This window comes from Xiphias gladius, chromosome 18 (assembly GCF_016859285.1).
Source record: "Xiphias gladius isolate SHS-SW01 ecotype Sanya breed wild chromosome 18, ASM1685928v1, whole genome shotgun sequence".
Lineage (NCBI taxonomy): Eukaryota > Metazoa > Chordata > Actinopteri > Istiophoriformes > Xiphiidae > Xiphias > Xiphias gladius.
Window position 1 is genome coordinate 27,772,923 of NC_053417.1, and position 27,039 is coordinate 27,799,961.

Below are 27,039 nucleotides of genomic sequence, written 5' to 3' on the forward strand. Positions count from 1 at the left end.
AACCCACGAAAAGCAAATACCACGGCCCGCTTTTCGGCAAGCAGACCAATGACTACATGATCACTATGCGTGATCGTACTCTTGGTTTGTAGAGGGCCAAGTGTTTGTACTCTTCTTACTGCGTGCTCCAGTTCGAGGATAATCTCATTAAAGGAGCTTCGTCATGGATTTTCCCCATTCTACACGGTTGCAAATAATTACTGCCAACACAACATAATGCTTGTTTAATACAGTACAAGGAGAGTTTACAGGAAATCCATCTAAAAGCTTACAGCTGCTTTAGAGAAATGGTAATCAGTAATGTAAAATATGGCCCATTGACAGTGAACGAGCCTTTAAAACAAATGTAAGGATTTCTCGGAGTCAGCTAATTCTTGTTTGATGTCTTTACTTCCCAGGAAAGTTTCCAAAGTTTTTTCGTTTCTGAGCAAGTGGCAGGGCCTCTGGTAGCAAAGCTACTCCATGAAAATGGAGAGTTAAAACTATTCTTTCTATAAAGCGCACTTGAAAAGTGTTCTTTGTCATTTAGTGGCTTGACAACACGACCGTCATCGCCCGCTTTAAGCGGCTCTCCACCGACACATCTGAACGATCTCGCACTGTGAGGAATTCAGGGTAAACCCAGTAACCTTATCTACATCCAGTTCTTGTTTCATCAAACGTTCTTTAACTCCCTAGTAAGTGGAGCGCTTTGTAAGCACATGACAGAAAATGCCAAAATAAAAAATAAAAACACAGACACATTTCAAAACAATTCTTAAAATACTTTATTCTTTGCACTACTGGTGTTTGGTACCTGATGGCACGAAGCCTAAAACGCAAAACTCGATCGTGACTCAATCTTGTAATTGGTGATTATGGCTCAAGTTTCCTGAACTTGGCTTTGTCTTCTGCCATGCATAAAAGACCAAAGTTGCATTGTTCTTAAATTGCATTGCTTTGCAACACTGTTGTACAATTTTGTGGTGCAGAAATCCCATTCCCCTCCCCCTCAAAAAGAGTCTTCTGGATATGGCTGATTCACTGTGCAGGTCTTTTTGCCTTAGTGTTAATTTTTGTAGTTTTTACTGTTCTTATTTTGTAGTTTAGTGTGTGTGCACAGAGTCTGTTGTGTAAACATAAGCACTCTAGTTCTATCCGGCCATTTGTGGGCCAGTAGAAGAGTTTGAATAACCCAGGGACTGTACACATGGAACTACTACTGGCTCAGCCGCTATTAAATGTGTCACAGCAGGACAAAAACAATTATTCTATTAATATTCTAGATAAAGCGTTATCCAGATACTAGATATATAACATGTTGCCAAAACCTTCTCGAATCCCTGTAACAGAAGGTTGGCTGAAGAAAACACTTAATGCTTTTGGTTAATAACAAGACTAACAGTGTGTAGCCATGCTAGGGGCCTCATCAAGCCAGAAAACAAAACTGGTGCTTGGATGAAAAATACAGAGAAAACTTTGACTTAGATCTTTACGACAAGTGGGAGAGAAATGTAAAGGTTGTCCTGAGGGTGGTGGTAGAGTCAATAGAGGGATCACGGGGCTCTGAGCAGTGGCCATTTTACGACTTCACAAGTTTGCTTGCTGTTCTTGATCAGTGCTGACATGCTAGCTGTGCTGTGTAATTTTTTTCTTTTCCCCCCCTCAGTGTTGTACATTGCTACACTGCTAACGTTAGCATGTATGCCAGTTAGCATGCTAACGTTTGCATGCTTGTTGACGCAACAGTTCAGCATTCCGGGAATTAAGCTTATTCACCCCCTCGCCAAGAGAGTTATATGAGAAAAGAAGAAAAGAGATAAAAATCGATACCGCTCTCATGTTTGCATTCGAAATGAGGTTGCCAGACAGCCGATGGTGACTCCAGTCATAAGCGCACAGCTGCTGGTCGCCAAGAAATAGTTAAAGTACTTAATTACCTGTAAAATTGTTGTATTTACAATTCCATTTGAGTACGGGTTTAGCAAACTGGATGTAACCATTAATTGCCGAGGTTAACAGGTGTTGGTGGGTGTATTTCGTAACTTTGGACATAGCCAGGCTAGATCTGTCCCCCAGGCTACGCTAACAGGGCTCTGGCTCGCTACTTAACCCAGAGGCATGAGAGTGGTATCAAGCTACTCATCTAAACTCTCAGTAAGAGCTTGAAAAAGCATATGTCCAAAAATGTTGAACTGTTATTTTAAAGAACTGATTTGGTCCATCTTGAAACAATACTCGCATGTCATATGTACATTAAAAGAGTTATTGGTTGCCGTAATCATTCCTCTTGTCCATACTGGCTGTGAAGAGATACCCTTGACCTGTCCTTTCCTTTAACCTCAAAGTAACAGTCATCATGCTAAGATACTTGCAGCTCAAAAACTACAGCGTTGGGCGAGAGGAAACCCTGACGGGATGGTAGTTGTAGATGTAAAAGTCGTAGGATCACCAGAGTTATTAGATTATTAGATTCATCCTTTGGGGTTCGTACCAAAGCTCTGTGCCAGACGTCATGGCGATCGACCCAACTTGTGTCAATCTCTCTCCTTAGATCAAAGCGTTGGGCCAACAGACCGATTGACATAAACATCCTTAGCACCAGTCCCCTAGCGTGGCTAAAGACCCAGCAAGCATTTCATTATTGCACATAACCTCAATTTTAGCACTGGCTTTGCAATCAAAAGACAGGTGATTAGTTTAGGTCCTGACCTGTGATTTCAGACATGGCACGTACAGAAGTAATAAAATATTATTTATAAAACACAAAAAGGGTATAAAATTAAAAACAGTTGGTGCTGTAAATGTGCTGAGGGTTTCAGTGTTAAGTTTCTTTTAGGTAGGAGTGTATTTACACACCTTTCTCAGGCTACGTTCAGTCATTCATTTAACCGCCTTCCTGTCTTTTAGTCTTAAAAATGAAGTATTCCTCATTTTCCGTCTCAGTTTTCTCTATTATTTAATTTGCCGAGCATCTTCTCCGTCGCCTCTCCATCGTACTTGTGTGTGTCCGTCTCTGATGCTCTTCTTCCCTCTGTCCTTTCACACCTTGGTGTTTTTAGAGTACATATACCCTGTTGTGGAAGTGTATTGCATGGGGGAGGAAAAAACTCCTTGCTTTTTCTGCCCCCCCCCCATCTCCTTCCTCCTTTGTTTTTGTAGTCCATCCTTCTGTCAAAGACAAGTCGCAGAGGATCTGCTTTTGCACCATTCATACCCTCAAACTGTCCTTCTCTGCCCGGAAAGTCTCCCTCTTTCTATACCTCTATGGTCTTGAAATATATCCGGGCATAGATTGAGTCCAGCTGGCTGTGCAGGGCGTGGAAGGAGGGTCTCTTTGAGGGCTCGGTGGCCCAGCAGTCCATCATGATGCGGTAAATATTCTGGGGACAGCGGGTTGGACATGGCAGCCGAAACCCTGATGACAGCAGATCCAACACCTCCTTATTGCTTTTTCCTAAAGCAGATTTAAAAAAATGAGCGTTGGAGGAGTTTACTAATTCAAAGTCAAAATCACTCTTGTAACAAATGAGTCCAGATATTCATTTATCTTAAAAGTACTCATATGCTAAGGCTGGAGTTACTTAATATTTTTCCTTTTGTCAACAAATCCCATGGAAAGACCAGAATGACAATGTCTCCCAATGCTTTCTGCTTCGGCTCCACCTCGTCTGTTGCGCTCTGCCCCGAGCCCCCTGGTCCCTACTAAAAACGTACATTTTTAAAAGTAGGTCACATACGTGTAGATTCATTTTATTAAAAAGGCTCAGCGATGTCCTAAAACCGCTGGTCACTGTGGATTCATTTCAACATTACTCAGACAGGTCTGAACGGTGCATTTGTTGGGGACTATTTTCAGTTGCGGATTAATCCACGTTTGGTGCTCCAGTTGAGTATTTCTGGCACCGGGAAGGTGTGTGTGGGATTGAGTGAAAATAAAACTACGGTGTGTGTGTGTTCATGGTAATGAAGGAACATGTCACCTGGTGCAACAGTTGGACTCCACGATGTGTTTTTAATAATATGGAAACAACGGAGCTCTACGGCACAGAGGAATAAGACGCATCAGGCTTTAGATACACACACAATACTTGCTAGTAGGATACAAATATAAATATTCTGAGGACAGCGGGTTGGACATGGCAGCCGAAACCCTGATGACAGCAGATCCATTCATTGATGGTTTTAGTCTATTCATGGGATTTTTTGACATTAAGAAAAAATATATCACAAGCCCTACCTTTTAAATGTCCTTTTTCTGTGTTCAAATGAGCCGCAACACATGTTGTGGAAGTCCTGAATTTCTAATCTAGTCAGACAGTAACTAATACACTGTTAAACGCTGCCGATCAAATTTGACTCTACTCTCTGACACAGGCTCATGTAAATGTTTTCATTTCACTTTGTAACCACATCAAACAAAATCAAAAGATAAAACAAGAGAGGATGAAAAGATAAGAAGCACGTGCAGTGACATTATTCCACCGCATCGACTAACAGAATTATTCTGGAGCAATACTAAAAACCTTCCAACCTAAAAACCTAATAAACTGAGAAGGGTGTACCCACACGTTGGAAGCGCTACAACCATGTGCAGGTACCTGTGCAGTACCTCCATTGTATGTTTACACCCATAAATCCATTATGTAGCTGTGAGAGTTGTGCATGCTTCCAATACTTTTCCAGTGGTCGACAAACAGGTTAACACACTGGAAACAAAAAGCAGCAGTTTATATACAGTTAGGCCAAATGCAAATCTTGGAATCAGCTCCAGACCTTGCGATATTTTTTGTTAAACCCCTTTGGTTTGAAGCTGAACGTCTACACTTCAATCAAATCCTGACGGCTTCGCTTTAAGTGCATTGTGGTGGTGAACAGAGGCAAAATTACTTGGACAGTTACCTGTACCTAACTGTAGTTGTATAAATACTGCTACGGTACAACAACAGCTTATATATCTCTTACAATAAAAGTACAAAACAGTTAACACTATACCTTCATAAGGCATTTTGCCACGTGACATCATCTCATACAGCAGCACGCCAAACGACCAAACATCCGATTTTACAGAGAAGCGCTGGTAAATCGCCGCCTCCGGAGCCGTCCACCGCACTGGGATCTTTGTGTTTCGACTAGCTGTATAAACACTGTCCTGGGGAGACGGAATATAAAGGGTTAACAGGATAGATATGCACACTTTAACTTAACGGTAAACTTTCTAGCCTTTTAGGTTTCTCAAATTTAACAGTACTTTTCTCATCAGCCCCCCCACAGACAGTGTTTCTTCTTATTTATCCACCGTGCAGTAGATTTGCTTTGAACTGACCCGTAACATTCTTCTAAATCAGGTCACTGAAACGATCAATCATGTGATGTTGTCTCTCGTCACTGTTGTGTGTAAACAGGTAGCTGAATGAAAATGTCCTTGACTGGCCAGGTGAATTCTTTTAATAACTCATTTGCGCAAGCGCATTGCCTAATTTGTTTTGCCAATCACAGCAGCAGAAACAACCTCTAAACACAACACCGACACATTCCTGTCTTAAGGTTGATATAGCAAATGTGCTTGCAATCAGTTGTATTTACACATCCAACAGGCACACAGCAGCATTTGCATTCATTAGGATTAGAAGTGGTGTTTCTGTCCACCTGATGCAGGCAGGTCCAAGCTTCATTCTCTTTAACCTCTGTGTTTGGTCTCCACCAGCTCCTGAGGGAAACATCTGGCTCTTTAGCGGCTAAATGCTCCACTATGTTCACCAGCTGGTCTCAAGATGCGCCTGTCTGCCGTTTGGTCACGAGCATGTAACGGAGAGGGGGTATATCTGATTTTTTTTTTTTGTTTCTGTACTGAAAATAGCTGCCTGTTGTGTCTGTAAATGACACCGACGAGCAGCGAGAGTGAAAATGGAAACCGTGACGTTTCAGGCCGTAAAACCAAAACAATTAACTAAAAGATGCTGAAACATTTTGTAAAGCTGAGGGAACCTGCAGAGTTGGGTGATAATCCCTTTCACATTACACGCAGTCATTTGAGCCGCTGTTAGTATAAGAATATTTATTGTTGCAGCTTTAAAGAAGCATGGGATAACGTAGACTTTTCAATATGAAACCAAATTCATAGCAATGTTTTTCTTTTTTCCTTTTTTTTTTTTTTTTTTAAATGTGTGCAACAGCTCTGGACTGAACAGATTTAATTGACACACTAAGCCAAACACAGGAGAGAAGACCAACGTGTTAGTCTTAATGTCTAAAACTATACTATACTTAAACACCAAACTTTCAACAGAAGCATGTTGGACAAAAACCGTTAATCAGTCTTAAAAAACAGCCGGTGCCGGTTTGCTTGACTTCATGTAGAAAATTTAGCAGAGGAAAACGAGATAAATTAGTGTATTTCTTTCAAAATAAAAACTGTGCCTGTATTTAGCTACAAGATTTCTTTACAAGGTAAAGTGCAGCGCAGAGACCAGCAGAGACCGTCTTCATGAGGACTCTGACTTATTTACAGTAAATATTGTTGTCTCACAAGTATGGAGGTAATGATGTATTCATGTTTAAATGGCATACAGAACATTTAAGCTGTCTCTTTCTTAGCTCATATAAAGTCTCGGAGGCTCTGTATCAATAACATATTTCATTCGTGTTAGTACACACAAAGTATACGTGTGTGAGTGCTGCGGCTGTTATTTTTAACGTGACACTGGACGGACAGAGGGAGGGAAGAGGGATGTATTAAGGATACACGAGTTTACACAGGAACAACAAAACACTCTACACATATTTAAAAAGAAGATAAAGAACAAGCGTTATTCTAAAATAAGAAAAGGGTTCCTGACAGATGAGACAACAAATATAGCCCCCGTCTCTCCCCCTTCCTCTGTCACACAGACACACACAGCCCTTCCTTGCCTTAATAATCCGAGCCAGTCCGAAGTCGGCCACCTTGCAGACCAGATCGTCCCCCACCAGGATGTTCCTGGCAGCCAGGTCTCTGTGGACGATGTTCCTGTCCTCCAGGTAGGCCATGCCCTCGGCGATCTGGCTGCCCATGTAGATCAGATGAGCTGACGACAGCACCTGGCCTTCAGCAGCTGAGAACACACACTGTCAGTTGAGCGGGCTGGTAAATCGCTCCTTCATTCTGCGTTAACACATGAGGCCGCCGTGCTACACATTTTCCAAAATACACTACAGCCTAAAGTTATGATCAAATTAAATGAGGAAATATGTCATCAGAGAGCAAGTAAAGAGGATCCGGAGTCTGACAAAGCGTTCGATCCAGGTTTTTAATAAATTTTGGTCAGTACTCAGAAACTGTTAACGTGTGACACCCAGCCCAGTGAGCGGGCAGTCAAAATATTGTCAGACACCTTTGTCCAAAGTGACTTAAAAGCACCTTCAAACGATAACAACGGGTCCAGGATCTGGAGTTCATCGAACACTGGGAGTGCATCCGCCTCGGAGCTGCAGTACAAGTGCTCGGTGTTTTGTCTCTCTCCAAGTTACAACCCCACATTCCCAGAAACTGCCGTTTCAAGACTGAATGACTCTGGTTAGGCTACATGTTTATTGCTGTGCAGATAAGAAAGTAGATTGTGCATTAGAAAAGCTATTTTATTTGAGGAACACATGACACTGTTCTCTTCCTACTGGCAACAGTAAGCTGCAGTACAGGTTGATAGGGATGTGATTTGCAAGTGAAAGCTGGTTACAACAATAGAACTAGTTCTGCTATCTCCACTGTTACTTTCACACACATGAGGCTGATAATGATGATTGAGCCTGTTTTTTTTTTTTTTTCCAAGGGTAAGGAGGAAATTGGATGACTGACAAATGTAAACATTTTTATTTCCTTCTGTGTGTGAAGGGTTTCAGTGACATACAGTGGAAGGTATCAGTGCAACCATAAAGCTAATTATACGCAGAGGGCATATAAGTACAGAAACCACACACACACACACACACACACACACACACACACACACACACACACAGCACTAAGAATAAAAACCCTCTACTGGTATGAGAAATATCTGCGTCAGACCCATCACACTTGCTCGCTAAGACTCCTTGTGATTAAAGCCTTCTGTGAAGCGTCTGAACAATATTTCTCTGCCAGAAACGCAGATTATAATTCCATTTGCTTTGGATTTCAGGGGAAGAGATTTAACGTCACTTGGCCTAAATACTGTTTGAGAGGGCTTTCCAAAAAATGTCTGAGGTGAGGACTGAAATGCTCAAACCCAAGAAGAGCAAAATTAGCTCTGTTCTAAACCTCTTAAAGCAACAATGGAGTCTCCTCTTTTAGAAAACATCCGTGCGATGATTAGAAACAGGAAATAAACCACAACAAAACACTTCTTGATAAGGACCTGATTTACTGTCAGATTTCAAAAGGGTTGACACCCTGTTCTCTGAATATCAGGCATTTCAACTTTTGGTTCAGGTTACAGAAGTTTTACTAATGTGCCTAACTGTACGCACAACTCAAACGTGTGTGTGTGTATCTGGGCACTCACAGGCAAGGTAGGACTTGAGGCTCCCTTTGCTCATGAGTTCGGTCACGATGTAGACCGGTTCTCCTCTGGAGCACATGGCTAACAGCTGGATCAGCTTCGGGTGATGGAGGCTCTTCAGCGCCTGGACCTCCTTCACGAACTCGTCCTGCTTTGTGTCCTCTGGAGGTGGAGGAGACGGAGAAACCGAAAACCTTGGTGAATTTATCCTTCATTTGACGATCTTGGTTGTCTGTCTGTTCACTGTTGTTAATGCTCCTTTCCCGTCTTTAATCTGGTTTTACATTCATACCCTCACTTACGACCAAATCTGTCTTCTTTTGGCCATGGAGCTTGTCACATTTCTCCAAAATGTCCCTCATTTCCCGATTTAAAATTTTACCTGTCATCCCCTCACTGCTCTCATTCATTTCTTTGTCCCTCCTCCAGGATCTCTCCCCCCTCTCTTGCAATCAGGCAAAAGTTTAGTTTAAATTTACTTTTTAGTTTATTAACACAAGTAACAAAAGAGACATCACTGACCAGCAGTAAGAAGGGGACTGTGTTGGTGAGCTCAGTCTCATTTTGCTCCGTAGTGCTGCTAGCGTTAAAAACTCAGACTTTAAATAACCTCCACCTCCCTTTCTGTGGCCATTCAAAATTTATAACTGCATCCATCCCTCCCTGCATTTGACAATGAAATACTTCAGGGTCATCACTGTTCTCCATTCCTCTCATGGTGTTTTTCTCCAGCCTGTGCATCCTTCCATCTCTTTATTTTTAGTCTTGGCCTCTGAGCCTTTGCTGTGTTGTCCGTATCACAACGCACTGGCTAATCAAATACGTGCAGGCCCACGTTCCCGCTAGGATACTTGATATCATGAATGGTGTTGCACTGGGCCAATTCTTCTGTTTACCTTGTGTGTGTCGGGACAGAAAAACAAAAAAATTGCTGCAATGGTAACCTTACAAAGTTGTAAAACGCTAACTCATAGGAATATAAACGGCTATCAAGTGTGTCAGAAAGCCTAAACTGGACTTCCTGGTTCAACTTTTATCTTCTCAGCAGCACCTGTGGCAACACACCCATGTCAGCGCAGCCCTTTGCTTTTGTTTTGTACAGCGATTGTTGTGCAGTCCGCACGCAGCCTTCAAGAGTAGCCGAACATCAGGCGGCGCCATCGCCCGCTCTGGTTGAAAGTGTCAAGCCTTTGTCATCTCTGACCACAGCCAACGTCACACACCCAGCTACACCAGAAGGATGTCAAAGGGTCCCTTAGTACACTTTTTTGGTTTGTGTGAGGCCTCGTGAATTCACACAATGTGCTCTGGTCAGAAACACTGAATGTAAACATGACAGGTTACCACTTAATCTCCAGATCTACAGTATTTCAAGCAGGACCTTCCGTCGCATCGTTAATTCCCCCTGCGTTCGTACCTTGTTTCAGCATCTTTATGGCCACTTTCCTGTTCTCCACGGTCCAGAGAGCCTCCCACACCTCTCCGAAGTGTCCCTCTCCCAGTTTCCTGTGGAGCTTGAACTCCTCTCGAGGCCTCTCCCACGGCTCCATGTCAAACAGCTCCCGCTGCACAGAGACGACAGGGTGAGTCCAGACAACTTTCACACTTCTCAAAACAAGTGGACGGACAATGCTGCGGAGAGGCACACTGCGGCAAAGCAGACATGCAAAGCAGACGCGTTGACACATTTTCTAACACGGACGGATTTTGCATCTTAAATATTGTTTGATCCATCGGTTTTACAATAACTCCTGACACTGCACCATGCAAAGTGCTGAGACACAGAAAAAGGTTGGACTGCGTGAAAATATGAGAGTTGCCTCGCTGCAGAATTTACTTGATCCCTGTATGTTGTTAGACCGGCAACTGGAAATAAACCCACTACTTTCCAGTTGCCCCCCCCCCCTCAAAACGTTGTATCCGACTGAAGGAGGTTTCACAGTAACAACAGAACCGAAAATGTAGCTTTGATTACAATAGAGTGCATCTTTGATTGTGGCTTGGAAACGAGCAGGATGTCTCAACATTAAAGAGCATAGTCTGGGTGCTTTCCCCTCAACACGTAGTATCATTGGTTCTCGGATTTCATTTACTGCCCGTTTCTCTTGAATGCTGGTCGCGTGTTTCTCTGACTGTTTCTCTCTCTGACCGACAGCCTTGGTTCATTCCCTCCTGATGCAAAATGTGAGTCAAATTTTCCTTTTCAGGCGAATATGACCTAATTTAAAAATAGCAAAAACCTGAGCCGTGACGATAAAGGGAACATTTTTCTCCACCTTTATTTATTCGTGACCTTGTCGAATTTATCTGCTTTCGCTATGCCAGATTCTTAACGTCGTCCCGTTTCAGGTTCGATGCACTTGCAGACGGATTTCCCTTTTGATGATGTATGGACGGATCAGCAGCGAGGCGAGCGAGAGATGAACGGATGAATGAAGGAAGGAATAAATGGCACATGAATTCAGACGTTTTATGACAAATTTATTGGCATCAACAATCAGGTGCTACAAAACATTTTGTGCTATCGATCAAGTGCTTTGATGAACATAAATGAAATGAACAGATCAATGAAGCGATTGGTTAAATAAGACGATAAAACATGATTAATGAATTAACAGTCAAATAATTATTAAACATCACTCATAAATAAGATACTACAGATCAAGTTAAGTTTATCTATATTGAAACAGAAATCCAAGCGTTGATCAGGTGATACACAAAGCAACTTGTTGGTCAACGCTCTCCTCTGTTGCCTCAGCATCGTTGCCTTAATGTGCACAGATGTTTTTCATTCGCTTGAACACGTTCAAATAGACGAGCGACCCCAGGTGTAGTTTTTATTTGCCGCTGAAGCTTCGACAACACAGTTGCCTGCTGTCTAGAGACAAAAGCCCAGGCTACGTCGTCCAAAACAAACAAATAAATAATATTCAATACAAAAGGACCTTCAACTCTACGTCACCGTCCATTAACCTTACACAGAAAACCCAATGAAAATGCTTCTTACTTCAAAACATTTTCTTTTTTCAGCATGAACAACGTGAAGGTCTGGCAGATTATTTTGTTAATCCCACTTCATTCAAATGTCGCCTCTCTTCATTTGTAATTCTACCTGACATAATCTCAGTAACAGCCGTAAATTTGACAAATCTGTCCACTCGAGCTTTAACACAGGCCACTGAACGGTTTACTGGGCATTTAAAACACACAGGATGAATCTGCTTTTAGAGACTAAAAGCTAACGGATGAATCAGACCACAAACCATGCTTGAACAGTTTTGAATTGACTATTTCTCTTTGCCACGTCATTACCGGGAACAAGATCTTGTGCCAAGTCGATAAATAGTGATTGAAAGTATAATTAGTGGCCCTATTTAATAGCAGAACATTTAACTGGTAGAAGGTTTAAAAAAAAACCCGTCTCAATGGCTGTGAATGTCTAATTTTCTAAAAGCAGATTTATTCTCGTGTTTCAGGGCCTGAAGACTGTGTTGAGACCCTCTGAAGCTGCACCTAAGACTCATGAGGGAAAAAACTAAGTATAGATGTGAAAACAAATATCAAAAAATAGCTAGCCTACTGTATACTATAAACCCTTTACAATATCATTTTGCAATCTCAAATCATGAATATAATATTCAGGAATAACATTAAAAAAAATCATTTTGGCAGCCGTGAAGTTTGCAACTTTCATGTGTTTCATGTCAAACGTTGTTTTCTCGCAGCTCGTTGCTGATGGTTTGAGACCCAAATGTGAACGACGTTAAATCCCCAAACGTCACTGTTGGCATTTTTTAAATTTAACGATGCTGCTAAAGACTATAACAATGTCACGGAGTAGATTCTTAAAATGTGCACCTTTCTTAAATCACAGCAGAGTCACGAAATGCAAATGGCAAAAAATCAATACCTAAATTAAATCATTAATTCTGATCTTTTCTGTTTCTGGCTATGTTATTAATATCTATAAAAAGCTTATTAAATACTTTTAAGTTAAAAAAAATGAATGAAATGAGGGACAATGAACATTGAAACAAATTGTAAAAGTGTTCTGTAAATTTTCCTTGTTCTGATTCACAGCTGCCGTTAGCTTCTCGTCTGTTGCATGTATTTATGAAAAAGACAAATGCAGTATTGTGTGTTTGCATGCTGAACATGAAACGATGTACAAAAGCCCACTGCCCTCACCAAAGAAAAAGGGGCAGCTTCTCAAGATTACAACGTAGGTTGGTTTCTTGTATTTCGATGAGGAGACTAACCTCCCTCAAACTGATGCACGAAACCAATGCCTCCACCATGTTTTCCACTGTTTGACCTTTGACTGGAGCTCTTTTCATTACGTCATCTTGTTGCGCCCTTTGCTTCTGCAGTGGATTAATGGCAACGACTGGAGTATTAGCTCCACCAACTGTTTATCGCGATGATCCAACTCTATCCAACTAATATTTTCCTTCACATTTTCTTGCGCCTATTTTCTCAAACCTGTTAAAATTTGTGCTACATCTGAGTGGGCAACTGGCTCCTGGGAATAAATCAAGCATTAAAGTATGATATGCAACAAAAGCACTGTGTTGCCACTGCAACAGAACTAAAATTCCTATTTAGGTCACAGAATAGGCCGGTTTAACACCTGATCCTGTAATTATGAGATAGAGAAACTACAATTACAAGATAAGGGCTCCATTTTTTCCCCCCTTTGGTGAGTGCAATGCCATCCTACATGTGCCGAGTCTGCGTTGCATCTGCTCGAGTGCAGATGACGCGTCGAAGTATGTGTATGTTTGCGTTTCTGCCTCAGTGTGTCCGTGGCCTCGGACTCACAGCCTCTGCTGGAAGGGAAGAGACAAGAGGGAGGAATCACTGAGAGGCCTCTGGTAGAGAAGAAACACTGACCTGATGTTCTTAGACAATTTTTATCCACGTGGGAAAAGCTGTAACTTGATGCTCGTCTTTCGTATCTCTAAACTTTATGTAATAGCCCACTGAAACATTTAAAGGCGTCTTGGTTTGAGAGGCCACTGAGCTTTGCTGGTTTTTCTATGTTGTATATATTGTATTTAAACATGTTGAGAGTTTTTTCCACAGCTGCTATCTTGCCCGGGTCTCTCTTATAAGAGACAATTTTTTCATCTCATTGTGACTTCCTGGTAAAACAAAGGAAACATGAATTTAAAAAACATCAGGCAGTATCCGTAACGCAACACACTCCGAAATGTGCGGGGCGGGTGTGCTGTTGGTGGGTTCTTGTTTTGCAGTGGAAAGTCTCCAGATACTGAGGAACCTCGGTGAGCTCTCCCTGCCGGGCTCGAGCTGATGAGCCATGAATAAAGAATACAGCCTGCTGGGGGTTTAATTTAAGCTGCAGTGCAGAGATAGTGCATGTAATTACAGCACAGCCACGTGATTTTTATTCTAAAACACTTCCAAATATTTTACCACCCGGTTAATTACCTTCGAATATATTTGCCTCTTGGAATTTGTTTATGCATAAAGGGCATAAGACAGCACTAATTAAACTCCTGCTGCAGCAATGGAAAGAGGAATTCTGGAGCTTTGTTCCACTTTGGTTCAGATCCAGACGAAAGCTGCTCAAAGGAAGAGATACTGGAGCATCCTGAACATTAAAAACTGGAAGTTTTGTTCGCTGAATATTGGCTTGAAAGATCAGCCAGAAGCTATTGAGTCATCATTTGCTGCTGGTTTTCACTGAGGAAATACTACAAATGCGAATTACTGCTTTTGAATGTCTGCAAGCTGAAGTGCATATCGTAAGGTGCAGGGGGGTGGAAGGCATTATACTGATACTACTAGCCCCCCCCCCGATTTTAGGGATACTTAATCTGTGAGATCATTCAGTGAAATCGTTCTGGCTGGAAAAGGGGAGGCTGCGTACGGGTTGTTGGACCGATTCAGCTGTTAAAATCAGATTTTACATGAATTCAGAATCTAACCACAGTTCAACATGTCTGAAGCTGCGAGCTGAGGCAACAGAGTCCAATTAAGTGAGTGAATTTACAGCGCAGGTGTGAGTTTTTACCATAGTAATTAAGCCTAAAGTCGACTGTGTTCATTTTAGGAGGCACCAGCAGTTTGACTTCATACCGGGGGTTTTCAAAGCCTGACCCTGAGCTACACTTCGACTTCAACCCTGTTTATTTAGTGTGTATTTGTTTACATTTAGGCAAACTGGCACCATTGAACATGTGCTGGGCAGCTGTTAGGTAGTTCCTGTTCACATTGTACCCATGGGAGGACAGACAACTGTTACTGGACTACTTTGTGACGATTATCTGGTTCTGGAGTATTAAGAAGTGTCTTTTATTGTACAATTTTGTATAAAGAGAATTTATGGACGTTTATTTGTGATGGACATGATCATATTCTAAAATCGCACTGAATCTGAAAGTATGTGTATCGTGTCTGTGTGTTCAGATCTGACCGAGTTATGACTCAGAAAGTAGAAAGTGACCTTAACTTCCTCCATGACTTGTGTTTCAGCTGTTGGCTGCGTTGGTAAGTGAGCCAAACTACAACTACTTTCCCTTGTTTTATATAAACACCTGCATGCACCTGTCTTTCGTTTCACGCACTCTTTTCCTCGTGTCTTTATATCATGGTCACGTGAGAAAGTGCTCGTTTCCCATTGGGGACACACTTTCCTTTGACCCCCCCCCATTTAGCATTTATAGCCAGCAAATAAACATTTAACAAATAGTTTATAACACACTATGATGTAATTGTAAACAGAGTGTCCGTTAATGTGTTTGTCGTGTTTGTATGTGCAGCTCCCCTCGGATTTACTGAACTTTACGGTGAGTTTCGGTTCTTTTTTCGGACAAAACATCACTGTTATGGTTGGTGGGGTCATTTTCGGCCGCAGCAGGCAGATGTTTTCAGAGAAACCGCTGTAAAAAGCCACTGTCCACTACCTGCTCAGCAGCAAACAGCAGACGGACTCAGTCAGAGACCAGCTGGTGAACATAGTGGAGCGTTTAGCAGCTAGAGAGCCAGATGTTTCCCTCAGGAGCTGGTGGAGACCAAAATCAGAGCTAAAAGAGAGGGAGCACTGGACCTAGATTCATCAGGTGACACAAACACCAGATCCAGATGAAGGATCATGTTGCTCTGTAACTGCTGGATGTGTGAATAAACAATAACTTGCAAACGAGTTCACCATATCAAATTAAAAAAGTGTTGATATGTCAATGTGTTCACAACTTCCTTCTGCTGCTGCCAAGTGGCCAAAAATCAGTCATTGTAGCTTTAAAGCTGGATTCATTGATTTTGCTTTGGGGTTTGGTTTTTTTTGGCAACTTGGAGGCAGTGAAACAAGCTGTAAACAGAATGGTGACACACAACTCACTTATAAAGCTGGTGAGTGTGTTAGCAAACAGTGCAACATATTCACACATCCACCAGACACGTAGCCACATGAGCATTCATTGGGACTGCCGTTTCTGGCAATCTGACAAATGTGAGTCCAATATTCACTCGTGTACCAACTACTGAGGGAACCGTTTGGCTCTTCAACTTCATTATCTCCAGGGGGAAATTTGTGGCTCAACGCTCCACTGAGTTCATCATCTGGTCTCCGACTGTGTGTGTCTGCTGTTTGCTGCTGCGCAGGTAGTGGGACAGCAGGTTCCCCGGAAGATTTTGCTGAAAACGGTTCCCTGCCGTGAAGGACGCCAAGGTTAATGGAAGCGCCGACAACGAGCCGAGTCTGGTGATAATTCTCTGTAGCTTCATCACTACGAGCGGCTCCTTCCATTTTAAACAGTCATTTGACCCTTTGTTAAATTAAATATTGATTAGTGCAGCTTTCAAGATAGAGGCAAGGAATGCATGATATCCACGAGGGTCCTCACAAGAACAGAAGTAAAACTATTGTGGTTTGGCGTCTGCCTGTGTCCTACCTGCTGGGCGCAGGGCTCGTCCAGCAGCACTCCCAGGCTGCGGTGGTTCTTCTGGTAGTAGGATATGAGCTCTCCCAGCGTGGCGAAGGAGACCTTGTCTGAGACAAAGTATGCACCGATGGTGGAGCGCTGGATCCTGAAGTGGTACACTTTCCCCTCACTCCGGGCTGTAGGAGGGAAGAGCAGTCATTGTTAACGAACGTTGTAGGTTAAAATATGCACACAGTCAACCCCACATCTTAACTTAACACTCATTATATTGGTATATTTAGGTGGAAATAAACTGACTGACCCTCATTAATCATGTTCTTGTACGACCAAATCTGTTTATTTCACCAGCAAACTCAGAATTTTTCGCCTCAATCTTTATGTTTTCCAAGCTGGTATGAGATTAAGTTTTGTTCGAGAGAAAGATGTATTATCTATGTTGGAAGGAGCTGCTTTTGGGCCGGAAATGGCAGCAGCCCAGAGAGATGTCACGACAGTTTACTTAGATCTATTCCATTCACCGCTGCTCAGAAAGCACCAACTTGGTGATTTTCAGATCAAAATACTTCTCCATTCAAACTGGAGGAAAAGTGAAAAGGGTTGTTTGTTTTTTTTTTACATGTAGGTTATGTGTATAACACAGTATGACGGTTGTTTAAAAAGCATTTCAGTGATCGTATGAAAGGGTGTAGTTCTGACCTGTTTCTTACTGGAACGTTTAAAACAACCAAGACATCTAATGACAAAAAGATCCAAAACCTCTGCACAGCTCTCGCCGTTGCAAACACCCAAAATATTATCTAAGGTTTCATTCACAAAGACCTTTAAGCTTAGATAATAACTTGGGTGTTTGCAGTTGAGCTGTTTTAATCTTTGTTTTTAAATTTGTTATTGTATATTGAATATGATCAAATAAATGTCTTTGTTTCCTCTTTATTAATTGTTTGTGTCCCTTGGGACTTATTTGTATGTTCACTTTAAGAGAAAAAGAGGGAAGTGATGATTTACACAGAGACCAGGATGTGACCTGTTTTCTAAATTTGCTAAATTCCCTTCATCAGAAACACATTAAGACAGAGACCCGTTCAACATGAAGACCAGTCTCACTCACTCCATACGTTTTATATAAAAACATAAAGAGACATTAAGACAAGAAAAAACTGAACGCAATGGAAAAGTAGGTAGAAATACAGATTTTCTTCCCCCAAAACACCAGCGACCTACAGAATCCTGGAACCCAGGGTCACATCGAATGAAGGACAATACTATCCTATCCTAACACTTCTGACCTCGGCGCTCCCAGGTAGTCATAGCAGAACAGGCTCAAACCAGGCTCATACATTCAGATACTGGCTGCAACGTGCAAATACAGATACATGTAGAAACACTAGATGCAGGCAGGGATACAATAAACTCTGTAGTTACTGTCCATGAACATGAACGCGTGCATGTTGGTATGGCTGTGAGAAAGACAGAGAGAGGCAGTAAATCAGTCAGAAATGTGTGTAATCGTGCCATAAAACAGAGTAATCGAAGGTTTGGTCTGTTCTGCCTTCACACTCATGCACGTGCTCTTTGCACACACACACAGCGAATACTGATGATCCATACTTCAGGAGGAATAGCACAGAAAATTAAATGTCCCACTGCAGCATTTTCCCCCTGGGACGTAAAGGACCTTGAAGAGGAGGGGGGGGCAGATAGGTAGGAGGAAGGAAGTCGATGAAAGAATGGAGAGGAAAAGATGCAGACGCAGAAGAAGGCAAAGCCTGAGGATGAAAAGAAAAGAAAGGACAAAGTCATGAGACCCAGAGAGAGAAATGGGCTGGAGGTGATTGCGGAGAGAGAGTAATAACAGAGACTTAAAGTCACAAATCACACGAATCTCCCGACGGCAGGGAGGTCCATTAGAGAATTGGCTGTGGGCTCATTCAGTATAAAAGTGTTGTTTGATGCTGACAGCTGGCTTCAAAATGTGGGCTACTGCAAGAGAAGAAAAGCCAACAAACCCTCCTGTAGCTTTCTATAAAACACTGAGCTTGACAAGAGAAGAACTCAAACCTGAACAAACTGTTGGCTCGCAAATTCATTTTGTTAAAAGAAAACAAACGTCTGGACATCGTTAGTTTCTACTAATTTAGTTGCTGCGTTCAGGTCTGGTTTTCCCCCCAAATATGTGAAGCAACAAGTTCACAATTTTACTACAGGAATAGTTCAACATTTTGGGATTCAGCTAGATGAGAAAATTGGTATCACTCTCATGCCTGCGTGTCAAGTGTTGCGCTAATTAACTTAGCTTAGCGTAAAAGGCTTAAATCAGGGGGAAACAGCTAGCCTGCTCACAAGGACGTCACTGCTCCTGGCTGTTGTTCACCAAGACATAAATGCAGCATGTAGCTGCCCCTAAAACCACAATCTCTTGGTTTTACATTTCTGTTTGTGTGCAGATCGAAGAAAACAAAATGGAACGTGTTAATTTTTTTGCGCTTTGGAGCTGCTGAGGGGGTGTTTCCTGCTTGCTTCCAGTCTTTATGGAGAGCTGTTCTCATTACCTACTGGCTCTGGCTCATTACTGAACACACTGACTGAATGAGACCTGAATCGGCCTTCTCATCCAGCTCTCGAAAAGAATGCGAATATGAGCATTTTCCAAAAATGCTGAAGTGTTCCTCAAGTCAGTTTGGACGCTCAGTTAATTAGCAGCTTGAGACTCGTCGAATCACGACATCATCCTCGGATTCAAGTCCAGTCAAGGCCAGGGACTTTTTTCATGCGTCACCTTCCTTTCTCTCTCGTCCCCACGTTTTACTGTTGCGTCGACATCCAATGGACAAATAAACTCAACGTTTCATCAACTCAGCTCGAAAAAAAAAAGAGCAATGGAATAAAAAGTGTAAATAAATATGAAAAATGAGAATGTATGGAAAAAGATGGCATACCTCATGACTGTTACATTAACAACATTTGTCATAAACTAGGGCCCAACCAACGCAGGATTTTTGAGGATTTTCTGATATTTAAGAGTCAAAAACAATGATCGCCAATATCCTTTTTTTAAAGAGTAAAAAAAAAAAAAAAAAAAGTATCATGTTGTATGTTTAACCTTAAATTTGGTTATTAAAAGAAGTCTGTACTCAGCAGGACATGTTACAGCCACTTTTCTGCCCCATTTGTTTCCGGTGGTTTGTGACCATCTGGGCTACTTTGTGTGCCGGGTTTGGTTTCCTCAAATGAAAAATAAAGGCTATATTCCAACAAATCAAACCTCCTCTCGTGAGCTCAGAAGATTCTACTGGACATTGACCAACAAAGCTGAACGTCGTTTTGGACCATTACACCTACACTGACCCTTTTCCCCCTATTTGGATCATTTTTCAGCCTCTGAGATTAGAGGGTTTGTAAAAGTTGATGTCTGTTCTTACGATTGAAAACTTTTACCATAGAATAAAACATTGTCCAAAAGACTGATGATTTGTCATCATGGTTTTGGGTTGACGTAAACTTATCTTGATAAAACAGGAGACTTATTTTCTTCTTCTTATTCAGCTGCATAACAGGGAAGTCCTGAGCTCGTTCCCAGAACCAATTACATGGAATAAAAGAAATCATTCACCTAAATGAAAATAAGAGTTGGGGGAGCTTTTATCACAACTGGGCAGGTTCGAGGTTCTGAGTGGGCGATTTTGTTTTAGTCAAAACTGGAATCTTTCTGACGGACAAACTGAGTAACGGAGACACCGTCTCTGAAAGAACCCAAACATATTTTTAGCATTTCAGCGGCGCAGTTCCTTGTTACTTTGTGGCCGACGCATAAGCTGATCCACGTATCCGTGAAAGCTAAAGTCGGACGCTCTAATGTAAACTCCTGACTGTCTGGTTCAGGTGACGACAGAGGAGAAAACGACAGCGTGAACCTCCACAGGAAAAACCCAACGTCATGCGTCAAAAGAAAAAATGACACACCGAGTACGAAACGCTCACACACACACACACACAGATCCACCCGTGTCGACGGCAAAGAGTCAGGTTGCTGTTAGACAGGTCAGGCGAGCGCATCTCACTCCAGGAACGCCTGTCAATCAGTAAAAGAAACAGGTGAGGAAGTGTCACGCCTTTATTTGTGTGTTTATAAAAATCAATAACACTTAAATCTACCCACCAAATCTGGCAACACTGAGACAGAGTGAGACACCGTGCAGTGTCACCTCAAGCAGGAGCAGAGAGGATGGGGGGAGAGAGGAAAGCGAGCGCGGGGAGATTAAGGTCGATAGTGGTCGGAGACCTTGAAATGGGGGTGATGGATGGAGGGCAGGACGGATGAGGGGAGGGAGGGTGGTTAAGAGCTCAACGCACTGCAACTGAAGAAAACGTGCGAGCGGGAAAGATGCGAGAGAACGCAGGTGGCGCTTACAACGCGCTGAGCTCTGCATCCTCGCTGCTGCCTGATGGAGGAAATTTACCCCCTCCTGCGTCAGCATGCGGTACACGGGAATTTGTTTCACCTGCGGGTGACCATTAAACATCACCTCACTCTCCTCTATTTTCTCACCCGGCCTCCTACTATGAGCCGTGAATTTCATCTTCGGAAACCGATGACACATGGACGAGAAACCCCGTTTCTGTAGGATACAGCGCGTAAGAGGATGGAGGAGCACCTGACGGAGCTTCAGACTTTGAGGTTCACCTTGAGAGCAGGAAGAAGAGGAGCTCATTCATCTCAAGGAGAGGACTGCGAGTGCCCCTTACTACGGCCACTCTACTGTAAACCTGTGCACACACACATAATGTTGAATATCTCTTTCAGGATCTGTTGAAATGGGATATTTTATTGTGCGGGAGATGCGTCGTTCTTAGCGAGCAGAGCAGGAAAGAATCCGCAGTGTGTGAGAGAAAGACGTCTTGAGGTAGAAAAAGAAAAAGTTTTGATGATTTCATTTCCCTTCGGTATTTTTGCTTTCTTTGTGCTATGTCACTGGTTTGAAATGAGCTGATCTCTCATTCTTCTGTGCGTCAGTCAGACTTGTGACTCAGAATCTGCTGACAGATGCAGGGTCGTCTGTGTCCTCTTAATCATCTCTCTTCAGACCACAACCACACAGTCCAGATGAAGCAGATTCGCCAAGTTTCGGACTTTTCTTTTCATGAATGGTGTGTGGGGAAGTTTTTTTCTGAACTTTAACTTTGAGAGAATATTTAATGGTACAGAGAAATATGTAGGAACTGGAACGGAGTTTTCAGGGGCTTTAAAATTTGCTAAATCAAGTACTTTTACTAACCTTTCATGTAAATTGTGAGAATATATTTTTTACAGCTTGTTTAAGTCGCTCTATTAGATCCACAGAAAGCTACAGGAGACACAAACAAACAAAACCAGAAGGAATTAAAACGTGTGAATACGATAAAGACGACAGGACGAGTGGAAAAGAAAGAAATGGAAACCTGGAAACCAGGTGTGGAGGCACGAAGGGACTGGGTAAGGTCAGAGGTCACTGTTGAGGATAAAGAGATGGTGGCGCCGCTCACCGGAGATTGTGTACTCATCACTGTGGCTCTCGCTGATGCGAACCAGGAAGGAGCCATCTTTGTTTTGGGAGGCCAGAAGCAGCTTCTCAGCTTTCCCTCGGTTTATGTTCCCGTAGTACCACCTGAGGACAGAGGAGACGGACACACAGATGAGGCGGCGGCGGACGGAGAGCGGGATAAGAAGGGGCGATCGCGCAGCATGTGGAGGAAGGAAAAAGAAAAGGGATACAGCACAGAATAAGACGGGGTTGAACGAATGAACGGATGACAGTTGTATGGACAGACAGACAAACGGCGTTACATGGGAAAGCAGACATGCAGAAGCCCACACACACACACACACACACACACACACACACACAAAAGCAAAACACACGGGCAGGTAAACACACACACACACACACTTTGCGCATTGCCAGCTGACAGTCAGAGTAAAGAAGGTAAACATTTTACCAACTGGTCCAGTCAGTTACGACAGCAGCAACAGGTTTTAGCAACCTACATTTACGACCGTTTCAAACCTGGAATCTACATGATATGAGCCATTTGCCAGTAAATCCAGTTTTGTATACAAAAAGAGGATATTTTGAGCTAATTATCCAGAACCTGCAGTAACTTCAAGTCATAAAACGGTGGCAGTGTCCTGCTGAGTCTCCTGCCTGTTTGCTCAGGTATCAGAAACGGACCTGTATTTACTTTGAATTATCAGGGAGGGCGGGTCTGTGCTCCATGACGCTCTGGTTTCACTGAAACCAGCAACAAGCAGCAACTCAAGAACCAGGAGAAATGACAGGATATAAGATTTTAGGATGTTATACCGGACACATTTTAGGTGAAAATGAAAAATATAGAACCACTAAAAGGGAGGTTTAAAGCCAAGGGTAAATTTGGTTTCTTTCCATTTCATTATTGTTAAAAAAAAACAACACCCTGGATGTAATTCACAGTCTGTTCCTTCCTGTACATATCAGACAAACACCAGGGCATTTATTTTACTATTACTTTTGTTTAAAAAGAGCATAGAAATAATAAAATAATAGAAGTTATCTGACAAATGGAACAATAAAGATTCAGTCTCTTCAGGCAGGATTCAGACCCTCTTCCCTTTCTGCAGTTTGTGTTGTAGATTTAATTTCAAATCTACAACACAAAGGGTTTAACCTGATCTACTGATGGGTGAAAATGACAATCAATAACCCCTAATGTCAAAGTGAAAATTGCTAATCCATTAAAACCAAAAACTGAAATCTCTCATTTACAACAGTATTCAGACTCTCTGCTGTGGCCCCAAACTGTGGTCAGGTGGATCCCGTTTGCTTTAAATATCCTTGAGATGAGTCGAGAACCTGACCGGAGTCCACCTGTGGCAAAATGAATTGACCGGACATAGTTCAGAAAGGCACACACCCGTGTATACATGGTCCCACGATTCGCGCTGCGCGTCAGGACAAAAACCAAGCCATGAAGTCCCAGGAACTCCCCGTAGACCACCATGATTAAAATTCTGATCAGAGCAGAAGTATAAAACCACTCCTAAAGATTTGAATGTTCCGAGGAGCACGGCGGCCTCAATAACCGTGAAATGGAGGAAGTTTGGAACCACAAGGACTCTTCCTAGAACTGGCCCGCCAGCCAAACTCCAGCACTCCATGGATCAGGTCTTTATGGTAGAGCAGCTGGACAGAAGTCACTGAGTAAAAGGCACATGACAGCCCGCTCGGAGTTTCTCAGCAGCAGGGACAGGGAGACAGAACTGTGGGGGAAGATGAATGCAGACGAATACAGAGAGGTCTTTGAAGAAAACCTTCTCCAGAGTTCACGTGACCTGAGACTGGGGCGACGGTTCAACTTTCAGCAGGACCGGCACAACAGCGGCTTCGGGACAAGTCTCTGACTGTCCTTGAGCGGCCCAGCTAAAGCCCAGACTTAAACCCAGCAGAACCTGAAGAAGGCAGCTCTCAGGCGCTTCCCATCCAGTCTGACGGAGGTTGAGAGGATCTGCCAGGAAGAATAAGATAAACAGCCCAAATCCAGGTGTGCAAAGCTCGTAGAGACTTAGCCAAGAAGACTGGAAGCTGTAACTGCCGTCGAGGGGGCTTCTACAAAGAACTGAATTAAGGCTCTGAATACTTTTGTAAATGAGAGATTTCAGTTTTTGAGTTTTAATGAATTTGCAAACATTTCTAAAAACATGTTTTCACTTTGTCATTGTGGGTTATTGAGAGTACACTGACGAGCAAAACCGGCATTTTATCCGTTTTAAATTGAATCCACAACACAATGAAGTGAAGGGGTCTGACTGCTTTCTGAATCCACTGTAAATGTCGCTGCCTTCAGGGACGTTAAATTGATGCTACAGGAGATAATGAATAGCAGAAGGCAGAGCGAGGTCAGCGTAAACTCACTACTGAGACCAACAGCAGGATTCTCTTCTTCATTCTTATAAAAAGTGCACCATTTGTTCCCCTAAATTTTGGGCCTGTCGTTTACTCTAAATTAGTATCTCTAAGGATTTAACATTCCTGGTTGTACCAGGTTATGAAGCTTCAGCATTTTTATAAAGGCGTCAGTGATGCCATTGTTGTTCTGCAGTGGTCCTCGTCTCCAGTTTCAATGGTGTGTTTGAGGACAGTGGGACATGTGGACTCAGTGTCGGGTCAGCGACATGCAGAGAGACAGTCGAGTCAGCCTCGGAGAGCGAGAGAGAGGCTGAAGCGCGATGACTCCCTGCAGGCTGAATGAATAATGGAGGACCTGCTGCTGCGGAGCGGTGGAAGCAGGCGGGCTCTCAGCTGCATTTAGCTCCAGCCAGGTTCAGCAGCGGCGGCGGCGGGTCGTTTTACCTCCAAACATTTGTGTTTCACTTCGCTTTGAACGCCAGGGGGACGCCAGGGGGCTCGGAGTGAAGTTTTCACTTGTTGTGATTATTATTGGAGCTGAAACAACTAATCGATTAGTTGATCGACAGACAATTACTGCGCACCTAGTTTTATAACTGATGAATCATTCAGATCATCTAATAAATCGGCTCCAGCTTCTCGAATGTGAATATCTTTTGGTTCTTTTTGTCCTCTATGACAATAAATTGAATACCTACGGGTTCTGTACTGTTGGCCGGACAAAGCAAGGTACCTGAACGTGCCAGCACGTGCTTTGGGAAACTGAAGGGAATTTCTTAAAAATTTTTCTGACTTATCAACCACACAGTCAATCATGAAAATACTTATTTTAAAAAAAGACCTAACTGACATTCAGACTGCTTGTCCTGCTCAACAGCAGTCCGGACCAAAAAGATTCAGTTTAACACCACAGAAGACTACGAAAACCCTCAAATATTCACACTGGAGCAGCTGGAACCAGTCAACTTTCTCGATGATCAAATTAGTTGCCAGTTAACTTTCTACTGATTAACTAATCAATTCATTATTATTTCAGCTCCGGAATGAAACTCAGAAAATTATGTAAAAAACAGCAAAACTCAGCACATTGGAGCAGCCGGTCGAGAGCAGGAGCCAACAAATGTTTGGCAGGTACAACTCAAAAGATTCATCGATAACCGGAATGTTTACCTATTGATTTCCTGTCAGTGGATTAATAGTTGAACTCATTATTTCAGTACTTATTAGAGAAAGATGCAGGAAGTCCATTAACGACAAAATAAGTCACTCCAGGTCACATCATACATCATTTATCCAATTTATCCAATAAGGGTTTTTGCCCATCTCTGACAGTACTAATGAAATTTTCAATACTGCAGCTAACAATTATTTATTATAGATTACTCTGGAGAATATTTTCCCTATCAATCAATTAGTCATATCCAGGGGAGGTTTAACCCCCTCACTCACAGACCAAGGTCTAGGGACAGAGTTTACTCTGATATTTGTGCTCAAGTATTTGATCAACAAAACTGCTGCAGATTTCTTTTCTCGATCCTCTGATCAATTCATTCGACCAGTCTTCCTATTCAGCCCTTTCGCGACTTCCGCCATCGACACTGGAAGGTCTTCAACGGCCCAGAGGTCAAACCGCGGTCAGCATCCGATTCTCAGAGTCAGAACTATGGTCGTGCTCATGTACTGTGAACGGTCGAGTCCCTTTACTGTCCGTCAGTCATTTGGGGGATTCAGCCGATGTCTCGGACTCGTCCAGTCAAACAGTCTTCGTCCCACATCAGCACCAGGGGATCAGGTGCCACTTGGGGCCGAACAGTGAGAGCGAGAGCAGAGGAATTACGTTTTTGAACACTCACTTGTGTTTGGCGAACTCGTCCTGCAGCAGGGCCACGTAGTTCGCCGGGATCAGTCCGGACTCCAGAGACCCGGTCAGCTTCTTGGCCAGCACGTACTCCCCCCGCTTCTCAATCACCGACAGCTTGTCGCCCTCCCTCACCGTCAACTCGTCGTCGCTGCGGGCCACGAAGTCGAAGAGCGCCGCGTAGAGCTGCACCGGCCGCTTCTTGGGCGACGGGACGCGGATCTCGCCGGACACGGTGCGGATCTCCGCCGCCTCCGCCGCCGGGTTGGCGATGACATGGTTGTGGTTGGGGACGTTGGGGTAACGGAAGTCGGGCCATATCCAGTTCCAGAGCCGGTTTAAACACGGCATACACGAGCGACAGCAACTCTCCATCCCGGGACATGAAGGAGCGGCTCTCTTTTAACGCCGATCAAAAAGACGCGCTTCGGGCTTATCGGTCCGCTGAAAACGGCCCTTTCCAGCCCCCGGTCCTCCGGCTTCCCTCCCTTCCCCTGGCTGGAAACATACTGCACCGCCAGCAATAGTTGGGTAGATTAGCCGGAGGAACCGGTTTTTTCTGTTGAGATCGTGGATCTTAGCTCCGCGCCTGCAGTGCGCACGGCGGCTACGGGAATGCGGAAACGGGAACGGAGGCCATCCGAGTCGGATCGGTCCCCTTCGAGGACTCGGCGGCGCGACCCAAGTTACACCGGGAACGTGAGAGTCCCGGGGTCCCCGGAAAATGTCGGTCCGCCGCAGCCGCCGACGCTCAGGTGTGAATCCGCCGAGGAAAAGGAGCAGGTGAAGGTGAGGCAGCGGCAAGGTGCGTTAAAAGTTTGGGTTTGGCGCTCGGCACACCCCCTGCTGCTCACACA

At 43.3% G+C, this 27,039-nt stretch overlaps 1 protein-coding gene across 1 annotated transcript; it reads right to left on the bottom strand.

The window, feature by feature from the left end:
- Nucleotides 1–303: 303 nt before the first annotated feature.
- zgc:194282 (tyrosine-protein kinase Srms) lies at nucleotides 304–27,039 on the bottom strand. Its single transcript, XM_040152299.1, has 8 exons — nucleotides 26,178–27,039; nucleotides 21,926–22,047; nucleotides 16,415–16,581; nucleotides 9,916–10,063; nucleotides 8,502–8,660; nucleotides 6,892–7,073; nucleotides 4,975–5,131; nucleotides 304–3,436 (listed from the first exon to the last, which is right to left on the bottom strand). Exons 1-8 carry the CDS (start codon nucleotides 26,555–26,557, stop codon nucleotides 3,237–3,239), a joined length of 1,515 nt encoding a protein of 504 aa, XP_040008233.1. The 5' UTR covers nucleotides 26,558–27,039; the 3' UTR covers nucleotides 304–3,236.

Coding starts and splice junctions, on each gene's coding strand:
- zgc:194282 (XM_040152299.1), bottom strand. CDS start 26,557: ATGGAGAGTTGCTGTCGCTCGTGTATGCCGTGTTTAAACCGGCTCTGG. Junction 5,132..6,891: donor GACTGGCTCGGATTATTAAG/GCAAGGAAGGGC, acceptor CCGTCTCCCCAG/GACAGTGTTTATACAGCTAG. Junction 3,437..4,974: donor TGGCAAAATGCCTTATGAAG/GTATAGTGTTAA, acceptor AATCTGCTTTAG/GAAAAAGCAATAAGGAGGTG.